The sequence below is a fragment of the Loxodonta africana genome, chromosome 8 (assembly GCF_030014295.1).
Source record: "Loxodonta africana isolate mLoxAfr1 chromosome 8, mLoxAfr1.hap2, whole genome shotgun sequence".
Lineage (NCBI taxonomy): Eukaryota > Metazoa > Chordata > Mammalia > Proboscidea > Elephantidae > Loxodonta > Loxodonta africana.
The window spans coordinates 20,124,849-20,140,931 of NC_087349.1; the positions used below are offsets into that span (position 1 = coordinate 20,124,849).

Sequence of the window (16,083 nt, forward strand, 5' to 3'; positions counted from 1 at the left end):
TTCCAAGGCTATAACCTTTTGGAAGCAGATCACCAGGCCTTTCTTCGGAGGTGCTGCTGGGTGGGTTTGAACCGCCGACCTTTCAGCTAGTAGTCCAGGCCTCCTTGAGAAGGTTAATCCACTCCAATGCTAAACATCACTCACATTGGGAGAACCTCCCAAGATGTAGAAACAGCATCTTCCATCCTGATTTTTAATGTGGATATGAAATTAATTCCTAAAGAACTCCAGAGCAGAGGTTCTCAAACCATCTTTGAAGATGTTTCCAGAAGTCATTACAGATAGTCCCCGATTTATGACATATTCAAGTTATGACGAACTGCACTTATGACCGCCTTTTTTTTTTTAAAGACTTTTTTTATTGTGGTAAAAGTATACGTAATAAAGTATTTGCCAATTCAACAATTTTTTTTTTTTTCCTTTAAACAACAAAAGCTGGATCTATCTGCTGGCCAGGGAACACATACTGTGAAGAAATTCACTCAATAGTTCTCTAAGAGAAGAAATCTTCCACCCACAGCCACTGCTGTGGGTGGATTCTGACTCACAGCCATCCTGCAGGACAGAGAACTGCCCCACTGGGGGTTTTCGTCTTGTTTTGTTTGTGTACATCTTATCGTTAGTCATTTGTTGCGGCGCGTCAATTGCTGATGTCATCATTCTCAGACGTATATTCGCAGATGTTCAATTTTATGATTTACTGTTCAAAACACTGCCAGATTTATAAAGATACTGATAATAAAAGGCAAGAATAATGAAATCTAAAAATAAAGAGGTATTTGACATAACGTCAGAACCAACTTAGGATGGAGTGGTCAGAATGGAACCCCAGGAACTGCACCGTGAGTTGGGGACTACCTGTGTGCAAAACCAGCTCGCAGCTACTCTGGGGGTGGGGGTGAGCGTGGGCGTGGGGGCAGGAAGCCTGACCTCAGATCCGTCCTCACGGAGCTCCGGGAACACAGTTCAAAAACCACTCATCTTGAGTACAATCAAGAAAAGCCACCTGAAGAGATAGCTCCTTTTGCCTAAGAGGCCAAGGGCTCCTAGAGACAGGAACGGTCCCACTTCCTGTTGCCACATTTTAAACTATTTATTGAGTGACGCAGTCATAGACAGAATGGAGAACAACATAATTCATGCTCTGCTACTGGGGTTTTGCTTTTCTCTTCTTCTTCTTGGCAACTTCTCAAATTAGTAGGAGGCTACTTCACCAGAAAGGAATGCAGACTTTAAAGCCCTTGGGCAGCTTCAAAATGATAAAAAATAATTAAAAAAAATAACAAATTATAGACCTAGGACTGTTTATATGTAAATCTCCCCCCCCTTACATACAGGAAAAAAAAAAAAAACATACAAAGAACGTTGGATAGTTTTATATAAAACAAGCAAATACAAGAATCTGAAACTTTCTCAAAGGCTGAGCAAGACATAAAGAATCTTTTAATGTTGCATTAAAAAAAACACATTAAATACACTATCACACACTCAGGGGACCCAGGAGGGGAAGGAGGAGGGCCCCCTGGACTCGAGGAGCAGAGATTTGGCCTGTCGAGAAGTCTGGTGAAGCCAGCCACTGGAGACTCAGGGCTTGCAGCTGAGAAATCGCAGAATTTAATTTAAAAAGCACTCCTGGACTAATCAACACCTGTAAGGAGGAAAGCTGGCAGGGCCAGGGCCCCCCAGGATGCACCCAGAAATGCATCCGCAGTCCCTTCTGAAGCAGGGCCTGACCCAGGGGGTGCAGGGACACCCTCAGTCCTGGTCGCTTCCAACACACCACCATCGTGACGCCGCCTGATGCGTGCCAGGGTTATCTGTAGCTCCCAAAGCTGCCTCTGTTCTGCTACAGAAAGTTACAGGAAAGGACAAAACTGCTCCGCCGGTGTATCCTGGTCTACGAAGATTTTTCTCTCCCCCCTTCCAGCCCCCACCGACTCTCTCACCCCCACACGCACCCACAAACACACACTCACACACTACTCAAACCCTTAATACTTCTGTCACCTTCAGTTCATATACACAACCAATTCAGGACTGACCTCAAAACCAGAGCAACATTTTAATAGTCACGAGACAAAGAAGGTTTCCTGGGAACGGGAAGGGACGGGAGGCTGAGGAAAACCCTCTTGTCCCTGCCTGGTGACTTCAAGGACAAGGTCAGCACCTGGGCCAGCCTGAGGAGCGTCTGGGCTGCCAGACCACGCGGCCCCTGGCCCCTGCACGTGCATTTTCTGGACCCCGTCCCATTCTGGAACCTCAGTCCTAGGTTAGCCCAGCAGGAGAGCTCTGGGCGGCCACTGGGAGGCAGCTTTGGTGAAGGGCATGGTCACCCCCGCCTGAGGTTGTCAGTAGCTCATCGCATGACCCTGGTATGAACAAGAACCAGGTGGCTGTGTCTGGCCACGTACCTACCACCCACTAAACTGGGTGAATTCTTCCCACAGCTCACCTTCATTTCATACAGATAATCTCATGCGGGTCTCATATATATATATATCTATTTATATATATATATGTAAATGTGTATGTCCATATGTACACATATACATATATTCACACGCACACATACACACACATAAGTATGCACACACGTTTCCGCAGAAAGAAGTCCTGCCACAATTTGGCTTTTTGAGACAGTGAAACTGAGAATGCAGGATCTCACTCCACCGATCCCAGAAAATTAAAGAGTGGTGCTTAAAAAAATGCAATTCCAAAATCCGCTGTCTTTCTTCCTTTTTAAAAAAAGGTTAACAAAACTTTTCTTCCAAAGTCGAGAGACTTAATTCCATTTGATTGCACCTCTGCAAACGTGTAAAAAATTCTGAAGTAGACTAGAAAACGATGCCGTGATGTGGCTGCATGTCACTGTTCCAACGTTACCACCTCCACGGCCTGGCCATCCACGGTGACCGTGCTGTCCGATATTCTGGTGGTCACAGGGGCCATGGCCACCTGCACAGGCCCGTTGCCCTGGGCGAGGCTGGTCACCACAGTCTGGTACATGCTCACAGGAATCTGGACCAGTCCTGGGGAGACAAAGGGAGACCAGTGGTGGGGTTGCACTCAGGGCCTGGATGTTCTGGCCCTCCAGGGTCCACTGTCTGCCAGCCCCAGGCCATCACACACCCACTGTCGAGGCACAAAACCAACCTTTTTTCTCACCTCATTTTAACTGGCTTAAACAGAATATTAGGAAAGGTTTGGAGGAATTGTGAAATATGTCTCAGGGTAGGGCCTCCCTAATTTGCCAAGAGGTAACCCTGCCTGCCTTGACATGATGCGGTTACAGGCCCACCATCACAGGTGACTTCCTTGTTCCCCAGGCCCACGCCCTCTGAGCGCCTTTGTCCTCTTGGACAGGTTACCATGAATCCTCTGATATTCTGCCGCACTGCCTTCTCCAACCTTCATTCTGACTGTGTTCACGTTTCTCTCAGCTTGAAAAGAAAATATATCTCTCGCCTCAACCCTGTCCTGTTCTCTGCCCCATCTATGTCCTTCTCTTTAGAGTCAAACTTATTACAAAAGAGGTCACTGGTTACCTGATTTTTAGCCTTCACAGAGCAACAAAAGTTAAATATACACTTTTGAATCAACTGTAAACAAAAAAAAAAAAAAGAAAGAAAGAAAAGGTGACTCTAATTACCTCCTAATATCACGATTATTTGACAACAGAAAGGATGGTTTAATACCAATAATGGAAAAACCACATTATCTCAGGAAAGGGCAGTCCTCCCTAGGAAAGTGGATAACTTTATATGACATTAAAAAAACAAACAAGGCAGAATAAATACACATATCTATCTCACCTCCTGTAACTAAAATTATAGTAAATGGGGGGGGGGGGAGGATATCCATGAGGGAGCTCAACGTAGTTTCAGAAGATGCCATGCATGTGAAGTGGTTCCACTGGGCAGAGGGGTAGAAGCCGTAAGTCCTAGGCTCAGAGAGGGAGTGTGAAGGGACAAGCAACTCAGGCCAGAGACTCATGGGCTCAGGACCCGGACACCGAGCTGTGGCAGAAACAGGGTGAAGCGGAAACAGGAATTAGCTGAAAGTTTATATTCAAATGATTGGGTCAGCCCCAACACCCAGACCCTGATACCTGTGGCCACAGGACATCTGAGAGGTTCATTCACTGTACTGAGAAACTGACATGCAGAGGCTCAAGGAAAGACCTATTGATGGGACATCTGGCAGGGAGGGAGGCAGGGAGGGGTCCTGAAGCCGACAGGTCAACCAGCTCTGCCCTCCCACCCCCACTGCCTCCAACCTGTGGTCTGGTGTGTCGCTCACAGAGGTAGCAGAGATGGCGTGAGGAGAAGAAAATAAAAACAAAGCGCTCCCAAAACTCTAAGATCCTTAAAGACACAAGAGAAGCTCTGTATTGAAGAATGGGATATTATTATAAAAAAAGGAATATGGGAAACTTTAAAAAGAGCTCTTTAAAATTAAAAAAATCTAATAGATGATATAAGATACAACTATTGGTCTCTATTCATCCAGAACAAAAGAGAAAGAAGGAAACCACAGGCTTAAATAAGAAACTAGTCTACAGGGCTAATGGTCTACACAAACCGTGGCCTCATCTACCTTGAGACCAAAAGAACTAGACAGTGCCAGCTACCACTACCAACTGTTCTGATCAGGGCCATTATAGATGGATCCTGATAGAATGGGAGAAAAATATTGAACAGAGCCTCAAATTCTTAAAAAAAAAAATCTAGACTTATTGGACTGGTTGAGACTGGAGAGCTCCCTAAAACTAATGTCCTGAGATACTCTTTAAACCTTAAACTGAAACAAGCCCGAGGTCACCTTTTAGCGAAGTAACAGGTTGGCTCACAAAATAAAGAATATCAACTATGAGTACTGGGCTCATTTAAAAAATCATCTCTATGAGACCCAATAGTTAGCAATTACTTTAAAACAAAGACAAAAAGGTAAAGGGACAGAGAAATTAGATTAACGGGAATGGAACAACAAAATGGAAATAATGAGAATGTTCACACATTGTGAAGGATGTAACATGTCACTGAACTATGCGTGTAGAAATTGTTGAACAAGAAAATAAACTGCTGTGTAAACCACCAAAAACAGAATGAAATAGCATTTAAAAAAATCTAACAGATAAGACAGAATCAAAAGAAGGATCAGAGTATAAAATCAAGGAAATCTTCCAGTGAGTAGAAAAGAAAATATTATAAGACAGAAAGAAGGGAAGTATGGACCTTAAAAATAATGCAAGCACATTTCACCAAAGAAGACATTCAAGCGGCTAATAGACACATGAGGAAATGCTCGCAATCACCAGCCATTAGAGGAATGCAAATCAAAACTACCATAAGATACCATCTCACCCTGACATTACTGGTACTAAAAAAAAAAAAAAACAGAAAATAACAAGTGTTGGAGAGGTTGCTGGGAGATTGGAACTCCTGTGCACTGGTGGTGGGAATGCACAATGGTACAACTATTTTGGAAAACGATATGGTGCTTCCTTAATATTACACAATCCAGCAACTCCACTTCTAGGATTATATCCTAGAGAAGAGCCGTCACATGAACAGACATATTCACACCCATGTTCACTGCAGCACGATTCATAATAGCAAAAAGATGGAGACAATCCCAATGCCCATCAACAGATGAATGGATAAACAAACTATGGAACCTACACACAACGGGATACTATGAAATGATAAAGAACAATAACGAACCTGCAAAACATCTCACACCATGGATGAATCTGGAGAGCGTTATGCTGAGAGAAATAAGTCAATCACAAAAGGACAAATACTGTATAAGCCCACTATTATAAAAACTCATGAAAAGGCTTACACACAGAAGAAACAATCTTTGATGGTTATGAGGGAGGGTAGTGTAGGGAGGGAAAAACACTAACTAGACAATAGATAAATGTAACTTTGGTGAAGGGTAAGACAGTATACAATTCTGGGGGAAGTCAACACAATTTGACAAAGGCAAAGTCATAGAAACTTCATAAACGCAAACAAACCCATTGCCATCAAGTTGATTCTGGCTTATGGCGACCCTATAGGACAGAGCAGAACTGCCCCATAATGTTTCCAAGGAGTGGCTGGTGTATTCGAACTGCCAACCTTCTGATTAGCAGCTGAGCTCTTAACCACTGTGCTTCATAGACACATCTAAACTCCCTGAGGGACCAAGTTACTGGGCTGAGGGCTGCAGACCATGGTCTTGGGGGACATATAGCTCAACTGTCATAATGTAGTTTATAAAGAAAGTGTTCTACATCCTACTTTGGTGAGCAGCGTCTACAGTCTTATAAGCTTATGGGCGGCCATCTAAGATACATCCACTGGTTCCATCCTGCCTGGAGCAAAGGAGAATGAAGAAAACCAAAGACAAAAGGGAAAGACTAATCCAAAGGACTAAAAGACGACAACTACCACAGCCTCTACCAGACTGAGTCCAGAACAACTAGATGGTGCCTGACTACCATTGACTGCTCTGACAGGGATCACAACAGAGGGTCCTAGACAGAGCAGGAGAAAAATGTAGAATAAAATTCAAGTTCACAAGACCAGACTAGTCTAACATAGTCTGGAGGAGCCCTGAGAGTATGGCCCCCAGAAACCCTTTTAACTCAGAACTGAAGTCACCCCTAAAGTTCACTCTTCAGCCAAAGATTAGACAGGCCCATAAAACAAACAATCACACACACAGTTCAACGACATATAGGAGACAAAATGGGCATACCAGCCCAAAAGCAAAGACAAGGAGGATGGGAAAACTGGACAAATGAAAATGGGGGACCTGAGGCTGAGAAGAGGAGAGTGTTGACACATTGCAGGCTTGGCAACCAATGTCACAAAACAATTTATGTATTAATTGTTTAACGAGAAACTGATTTGCTCTGTAAACTTTAACCTAAAGCACAAATAAAATAAAAATAGTCCAAAAGTTCCAACTTCTGATAAAAGAGAATTCCAGAGAAAAGAAAAAATAGAACATAGGAAATTATCAGACATGTCCTAAGTAAATTTCCAGAACTGAAAGACGTAAGTTTCAGATTGAAAAGGCCTATCTAGTGCAACAGATCTTAAAGGCTTCCAGACACACACACACACACACACACACACACACACACACACACGCGTCACATATGGTACAAAGATCTGGGAATCAGAGCAGTGCTAGGCTTCTCAACAGCAAACCTGGAAGCTAGGACGTGATGGGGCAATGCCTTCCAATGTCTGAGAGAAAATGCCTTCCATCTAGAACTCTGTACTCAGTCCATGAAATGGTGCCCATATGAATTAAGTGTGAGGCAGAATAAAGATCTCTTCAGACTTGTACCCAAAAACCCATCAGACTTGTAGGGGCTCAAAATATTGGCCAACCACATACCCTTTCTTAGAAAGCTCTAAAGGATATGCTCCACAAAAATAAGAGAGAAAACAAAGAAAGCAGCAGGCGTGGGATCTAAGACAGGGAATCCAGTGAAGACAATGGTGATGGGAACTGTGGGATAAAGACAAGTGGCCCAGGACAAGGGCCGTGCAGGAACCCCGGGGGAGGGCAGAACGTTCCAGGGTGAACAAGGCACTGAGGATCTGATGGGCTTGACCATGTGGCAAACAGGACCAAAAGGGGTTTTCCAGAGCTGTTACAGACTCTGGGTAGAACCAATGATTACTACTTAAAAAGTAGAGGGAAAAAAAAAAAGCACTAACTTAAAAAAATAAGCTATACAAAAAGAGAAATGTAATCATAGTAATTATAATGTACTCCTCTTAGCAGTGAACAAGTATTACATGGTTATAATAATATAAACATACTGAATTAACAAAGAATTGTGACAATGTCTCAACTCAAGAAATAATGATGTAAGACTACTACTTAGGGCAATGAAGATACATAGAAAAAAGGCCCTAAAGTGCTGTCTCTGGGGTACACAACTTTTAAAAAAGTTTTTTGTCCTTCTTGACATTGAAAACCATATCTTACTTTAATGGAAATAAAAAATAATCTTAATAGGGATATCAGAATATCTTCTAATGCAAAAATAAAATCAAACATAAAATAAAATGTTAAATTGAATCTAACTGTATTCTAGGGGTAAGTTTTTACCAGTTTAAGTATTTCATCATGCAGCATGAAACAGAGCTTGATGTTCGGATGAGAGTCATTTTGAAAATCTAGGCTGACCCTGATGGGTGTTAACAGAAAGAAATGGAAGGCCCAGGCAGTTACCCCTCCTCACCCTTGAGAGGCTGGGCAGGAAAAGAGGAGGGAGGCCTGCTCCACAAAAGAACATGGCATTGGGAGGAGAGCTGCCCCTGGGGCCAGGCTTTGAGTTCCCAGGGTTGTGGGACCCATATTTCTTTTATCTAGACCTTTGCAAATGGCTCTTAAATGTCTCTAATCAATATACCTTTCAGTTCACACCTACCTGCTACCCGAATTCTCTTTTCATATCATGTCACTCTCCTAATCTTAAACTCTCAAATTTCATGATGTTAAAAAGGTTCCCAAAGCCTATAATAAAGTTCAACTGCTTCAGCGTGGTATTCAAGGTCTTTGTGACTTCTCTTCCCCCACCCTGTGGGGCCCCACATGCATCCTGTGCTTTGGGCAGCCCCCTGGACTATTCTCGGCTCCCCAGCATATTTTTCTCTGGGCTTTTGCTCAAGTTGTTCAATACCTGGAATTCCCTTATCCTCTCTCCTTTCCCTATAAACCCCAGTTCAGCTATCCTCCCTCTCAGAAGCCTGCCCCACACCAGTCGTGGTCAATACAGAGCGTCCTCCTCTGGCTGCCATCTGGATGCTCCATAGGCACTGGGACAGGACTGTATAATCTGGCTTCAGCCAGTCAATGCATGTATACAGGCCTTCCCACCTGGCTGAGGGCTCCTTCAAGGCCAGTCCTGGCTCTAGTCCCTGTGATATGGGTCCATGCCCAGTGCTGTTGTTAAAACACTATCTTTATTATCATGGAAGATTTGCCCTGGAATAAAATCAAGAAAGGTTCAAATGCAAAACCATATATTGGCTGGCACTGCTATAACCAGAATGATCTTTTTCGAACACACAAACTGATCTTGCTACTCTCCTTTACAATTCTTCAGTCGTTTCCAAGGACCCATGGGATAGAGTGTCCAGACCCCTTTGCAGGTATTCCAGCCCTTCATGTCAGCCCCTGCTGTCCAGTCAGGCCTCGTGGTCCAAGCCCAGCTCACCTTCCCTCCAGCCTGGTGAACTGTTTCCCTGAGGTTCTGCAAACAGAAATGTCCATGTCCTGCCTGGAACACCATTCTTCGCGTGGGCTTCTGGTCTTCCTCCAGGGGTCAGCTCAAGTCTCTTCCATGCTCTGTCCTGCGGTCCACGGCACATAACACATGCCTCCATGTTCCAATGACCTTATTCATTATCACTGTTTGCATGTCTTGTCTCCAAGGAGGTTGGCAGCTCCTTGAGGGAGGGGCTGAGTCTCCATCTTTGAGTTCCCAGCAGTCAGCAGTTGATCAATAAATGTTTTCTAGACTCGTGAATGAAAGCTGCCTTCTGAGATTTCATCGTGTCCCTCAGAGAATTTAGGCTGGGTGAGTAGGCTGTTTGAGAAAGGAGCTTCCAGCCCAACGTAGAGCATTATAAAAAAAATACCACATTCAGGACTCATCCAAACAAAACCATTTTTTGAGATCCCATCTTCCATACTCTACCTCACAGTCGGGAAAGGTGTACATTCGGCCTCTACCACTGGGTGATGACATGACTCCCCCACAAAGCTGTCTTGGGGTGAATAACTACTGACAGCGACTACATATTCTAAACATTTTTCAGAGGGAAAAATTCTATACACAGGGGTCATTTCAGAACCTCAAATGCCTTGAAATCCCAATTCCATGATTTTCACATGCAGTTTCAGTCTACATCCAACTTAAATAAATACATTACCCCCCACCCCCAATGTGGGGATTTTAGGATCTCTCCCTTTCTCTCTCACACACACAGGCCTCTGATGTGGGATTAGATGAAATCGGCTCAGTGTCTGTGACCCAGCAGCCTCTATGTCCCTGGCAAGGGAGGCGGGAGGGGCCCGGGGGCCTAGAAGCCCATCCGCCCTAAGCCGGGCTGGCTGCCCTTGGAAGGGATAATTAAATGCTGAGGCACAGGAATCTTGCCGGGGTTGCCCCTGCATCTGCTCAGCCCGCCCTGATTAGCCCTAATCTAGACGGCATATGCTAATCCAAATGTGTATTCTGGGTCCTGTCAATTGATTATGCAACAGGAAGCCCTTCACCCTCTATAAGCTTGGAGTTTTTCCTTTAGGTTTTCAGAGTCTTATACAACCCCAGCTGCATTTGATAGCACGTCAAAGTCCTCTCATGCCCGCTGCACATCGTTTCCTTTCTGCTAAGACTCAGGAGAAGCAGGCAGGGCAAGCGCTCTTCCCTTCACAGAGAGCAGACACGCTCCTTCGGCTGAGCTGTGGGCTTATCATAAAGGTACATACTTATAAAATCCTGAAGAACAATCTCCATTACCCCAATATTTCAAAGCTACAAGAAACCTCAGAGTTCAGCCAGTTTAGTAAATCCAATCTCCCTTCTTTTTCTTGAATTCAAAAGTAACAGATAAAAAGATGATTGTTTTTATAAAGCTAAAGAGGCAGTGAGAAAGTATGTGACTTTTCCCCCCAAGACCACTGGGTCTGTTGTAAAGCCAGGCGTTCTGGCTCTTGAACCGGTGGGAGTCTTCCTATGCACCGGAATACCCTTAGCACCTAACACTACGGCCAGAGACCATCCGAAACACTGGGGACCCAGAAGGGAGAGGACTCTTCTTTGGGCTTACTGCCACTTCTCTCAAGCTTCTTGTAAAGTTTATGAAATGGGTCGAAACGGAAAAAGAGGCCAAAGGTGACTTAGGGGACTTCCCCAGAGGGTCTTGCTCCTCTCATTAGGGCAACGACTCCTCACAAGGTGACAATCATCTCTTTAAAGTTTAACCCTTTTCAGAAGAATCTATAATTTACTGGTGACTTATTATTTTATTAAAATTTTTTAAAACTGGTAAGATACAGAGTACAAAATAAGGACTCTACAAAAGGGTGGAGTGAAAAAAGTGAACCTCTCTCTCCTAGTCACTGTCCCCAGAGGTAACTACTGTGGCCAGCTTCTTGGGCAGCCTGCCTAAAATAACCTATGCATTTGAAAACACCTGTGTGTGTGCGCATGTGTGTATTTTTCCCCATTGAAACAACCCACACTATTCCTACTCTTTTGCCCCTTGCCTTTTTGGAAGGGAGCTGACTGATTTTTAATGGCTACATTGTATTCCACTGTATGGGGGTACCTGAACTTGATTAACCAGTGCTCTAATGATTTATGCCTCAGGTTTCCAATCTTCTGCTATTATACAAGTCATTCCTCACACATGCAAATACAGGGTATATCTGCAAGGCACAATTTCCTGGTCAAAGGATGTTTCTATTTAAAAAGTTGATAGTTACAGTAACAAGGGATACTTAACTGCTCCCCTCTCCCAATTCCCTTCAAGACTCAAAATCTCTCTGGTAGAGGAATTTAAGATTTAAGGCATTTTAAGTGATAGGGATGTATTTTTGAACAGGAGCAGTCTTTGAGCCTCACAAATCATATTACAAGGGTGGCAGGTAATGCCACCTACTCACAAGTCTGGCTTTGTCTTCAAACATAAGTGATCATTTCCTCAAATTCAGGGGCTTGGCCTTATTTTCTGCAAAATTGGAGGGGAGTCCACCATGGGCACCATTAGGGGTAACTGTGAAGGTCAGGGTCACAGTCTTGAACACTGTGGATCTATCATTCATGAGCTCATCTACTCTGTTCCTGACCTCCCCTGGGAGAAGTAAGGACTCTTATCACTCGCCTTATCACATATATGTGCGTGTGTTATGTATCTATTCATTTATTTGTTTATGGAATCCACTTATTTATTTAGGGAGTTCATTTACTTTTTCCAAGACTAATTCTTCTAGTATCCTGAGATTTGATGAATAAGTCTGTATATTACAGTTAGCTGACTCAATGGCAACAGGTAAATCTTCTTGAAATAATGGTTTAACAATGGCTATTCCACTCAACGAAAAACTTTCAGTGGCTTTCCACTATCTAGAAAATAAAGTCCAAATGGCTAAGAGTTGAGGGATTATACCAGCCTTTCCCACAATTACCTTACCCCTTCTTTGCCACCATATACAGTATGTCCTCTCACTACCCCCTGTATGCCACACACACTTGCTCAGGTAGACCCCTCTGCCCAGGATTACCCCCTGCCAATCCAAGTCCTGTTCTTCCTACGACATCCACGTCTTCCACGTGGCTACCCCAGGCGGAACAGCCCGCTAGGCTCTCTCCCTCCTGTGACTTTATCATCTCCATCCACCATTCATTTGGCAGCAGGTCTGTGCTAACCTGTTCCAAGTAGTTACTGTTTTTCTCTGTATAAATCTCCTCACTTAGCTTGTTAGCAGGACTATGTCTCTGAATATTGGGCCACTTGGACATAGGAGGTGTTCAGTAACTGTTTACCAACACTGATCATAACCTTCCTGATTTTCAGAAACTTGATTCTGTCCTCTTCAGCCTTGACCTCTGCAGACTGAAGAGCCGGGAAGCGTTTTACCCTGCTCCAGAATGAAGTCAGGTTTTCCCATAATGACATTCTTAAGGTGCCGCTGCCAGATGCCATATGGTAGTTCAGGTGCCTCTTATGTGAAGGTAAAACAGGCTGTTTTGTTCCTACTAAAGGCTTCCCAGACAGAAAGAGAGACATATGCATTCTGATCCTGCCACTGAATGGGGTATGAACCTCAATATCTTTATATGTAAAACAGTAGTTACTGCCCTCCCCCAGGGTCGTCAGAACTAGTTGTGCCAACACAGGGAAGTCTGGCTCAGTGCCTGGCACACTGTAGGTATACCATGAAAGTTAGCTGCTTATCAGAGATGCCTAAGTGGTTTAGGGAAGGCTGGCTGGGGTCACAGATGTCAGACGAAAGTTCCCAGGAAACCGGGAGGAAAGCAGAGACACACAGATCCCCTTTCTTTTAGCAGCAGTTCACTCCTGCAGGAAGCACTTCATTGCTAACGGCCCTCAAAGACACAAAGATCAGAGGGAAAAGCCACAGAATCAGGGCAGATGGACGGGCAGGCAGCTTCCCCTCAGAAGCTCAGTGATGGTCAGCCTGGCACCGGAACTGGCTCACCCAGATGGATATAGAACGGCTGCCGACTGGCCTGGTGCACTCACGGTAAATAACCTGGGCCAAGCCACTAGTCAATATTAAGAATGGTTAACTGTATGGTTGGGGCAGCAGGATACGTCATCAGTGATAATTTTCTAGACATCTCCAGAAATGAATAAAATGGGCTTAAGCGAAGCAGAGCACAGGGCTGCAGGTCTGATCAGGGTTACCCAGACCTAGACTGTCACCCCACCCCGCCCCCGACAAGATAGAGCAGGACAGACAGCCTGAGGAAGAATGGGCCTTTCATTTGCCCTCACAGTCTAGGAAACCTTTGGGAATTGTTGTTTGCTGTAACTGAATCTTTCAGCCCCAAGGCCTTCCGAGTTGGTCACGGAAATATCTTTAGTTGGGAGAAAAATACTGATGGTTAGGGGAGAAAAACAGAGAGCTAAACAAATAAGTGATCAAATAAGCAGAAGAGTTGGTAGAAGATAAATAATTCTTACAACCCAGAGGAAAAATTTACAATTCACATGCTATGCCTTCTGTAGTGTAGTCCATAGACATGAAAGTTAACTACAGTAACTTTCTGAAAGCCGGAACCTGGGTAAGGGGGATACCTGTCAGAGAAGAAAAACTCAAATGTTCTCCACTAAAAAAAGCAAGAGAGAAGTGGTAAGACTGCGTCATCAAGGAGGGAAACTTGTGAGTCCTGGAAAAACAAGGCAGTCCTGTGGAGTTCCGGCTCTCACAGGTTTCACTTTATATCGACCAGGAAATGCTGGTTTAAATGAGGAACAAAGGCTCTGACTGGAAAGGACAGGCATTCATAAGGAAGAAATGAAACCATGTGTAGCATCACTCGAGAAACTCCTGCCATGTCCGATAAGCCATCAAGGGTGCCTACAGATGTCTCTAGAGGTGACGGGTAGAAGGGCAGCCCTTTAGAAAATTTAATTTGCAGGCCTGGAAAGAAACTCATAGCAGCAGCTGCCAGCTAAGGAAAGCCACTATGTTACGAAGACAATTGGGCATGGTGTGTGTCCGTACTGAAGTGGGACAAGATAAAGAGAAATCAGGTGAAGAAGCGAGTCCAGTGGTCAGACAGCAGATAGCAAGGCTGAGAATGACAAACCAGGAGCAGAAGGAAAGAGGGCAGATGCAGGGCAAGAAAAGGAAGGTCATCAAGCAAAAAGGAGATCCAGGTGGCCTTCTTGAGAGTAAGGCAAAGGGGAAATAGAGAAAAAGCAGTTCTCGCTCAGTGAGTCAGTTTCTATTAGCTGCTTCTCGGACATTTAATCCTCCTTTTCCGTGTTTTCTAAGTCCATGGCTTTGGGTGCATTTGAGGGATTTACGGATTAAAATATGTCTTACATCTGGCAAGTACTAAATATTCTCACGAAGCCAATAGCAGTCTCACAGGTGTCCAGGTGTAAGGGACACTTCAGAGCGTCCAAGGTTTTCTCCCCCCTTGCCAGACGATCTCACTTGGAAATGCTGCATTCTGGAATAACTTTTATAGCAACGACTAATGCTCAGTTGGGATTGTGACACTATCTTTTATCTGATTTTGTAGATCACCAGGAAATTCCTCTTGCCCTCCCCCACCATCTCTAAGCTAAATGTTAAAATAAAATTCATTTTTATTTTTTTAACATTGCTGTCAGGCGCTGCTGAGTTGGTTCCAACTCAAGGTGACCCTACGTGCAAGAGAAGGACGATGGCTGGTCCTGCTCCAGCTTCACAAGCGTTGCTATGTTTGAGTCCACTGTTGCAGCCCTTCTGTCAACCCGTCTCGTCAAGGGTCTTCCTGTTTTTTGCTGACCCTCTACCTTACCAAGCATGAGGTCGTTCTCCAGGGACTGCTCCCTCCTGATAACATGTCCAAAGTACCTGAGACGAAGTCTTGCCATCCTTGATTTCAAGGAGCACCCTGGCTGTTCTTCTTCTAAGACAGACTTGTTCATTCTTCTGGAAGTCCACGGTATATTCAATATTCTTTGTCAACACCATGATTCAAAGACATCAATTCTTCTTTGGTCTTCCTTATTCATTGTCCAGCTTTCACAGGCATACAATTGAAAATATAATGGCTTGAATCAGGTGCACCTTAGTCTTCAGGGTGACATCTTTGCTCTTTAACACTTTAAAGAAGTCTTTTGCAGCAGATTTGCCCGATGCAATATGTCATTTGATTTCTTGACTGCGGCTTCCATGGGTGTTGATTAAGGATCCAGGTAAAACAAAATCCTTGACAACTTCAATCTTTTCTCTGTTTATCATGATGTTGCTTATTGGTCCAGTTGTGAGGATTTTTGTTTTCTTTATGTTGAGCGGAAACCCTGGTGGCGTAGCGGTTAAGTGCTATGGCTGCTAACCAAGAGGTTGGCAGTTCAAATCCGCCAGGCGCTCCTTGGAAACTATGGGGTAGTTCTACTCTGTCCTATAGGGTCGCTATGAGTCGGAATCGACTCGACAGCAGTGGGTTTGGTTTTTATGTTGAGGTGCGATCCATACTGAAGGCTGTAGTCTTTGATCTTCATCAGTAAGTGCGTCAAATCCACTTTGCTTTCAGCAAGCAACGTTATGTCATCTGCATAGCGCACGTTGTTAATGAGTCTTCCACCAATTCTGATGCCATGTTTTTCTTCATACAGTCCAGTTTCTTGGATTATTTGCTCAGCATACAGACTAATTATGGTGAAAGGATACAACTCTGATGCACGCCTTTCCTGATTTTAAACCATGCAGTATCCCCTTGTTCTGTTCACATGACTGCCTCTTGGTCTACTTATGGTTCTACATGAGCACAACTAAGTGTTAAGATCTTTTTGAGATACAATTTCCTCTTGGCAT

General features: G+C 44.2%; 1 protein-coding gene across 4 annotated transcripts in view; it reads right to left on the reverse strand.

The window, feature by feature from the left end:
- Window positions 1–336: 336 nt before the first annotated feature.
- The window catches only part of NRF1 (nuclear respiratory factor 1), a 158,028-nt gene continuing 142,281 nt past the window's right edge, over window positions 337–16,083 (reverse strand). For all 4 annotated transcript variants that reach the window (XM_003407273.4, XM_023544613.2, XM_064289738.1 and 1 more), the window contains one exon: window positions 337–3,029. In XM_003407273.4, coding sequence (XP_003407321.1) covers window positions 2,866–3,029 — 164 coding nt within the window. In that variant the 3' untranslated portion in view covers window positions 337–2,865. The remainder of the gene's footprint in view (window positions 3,030–16,083) is intronic.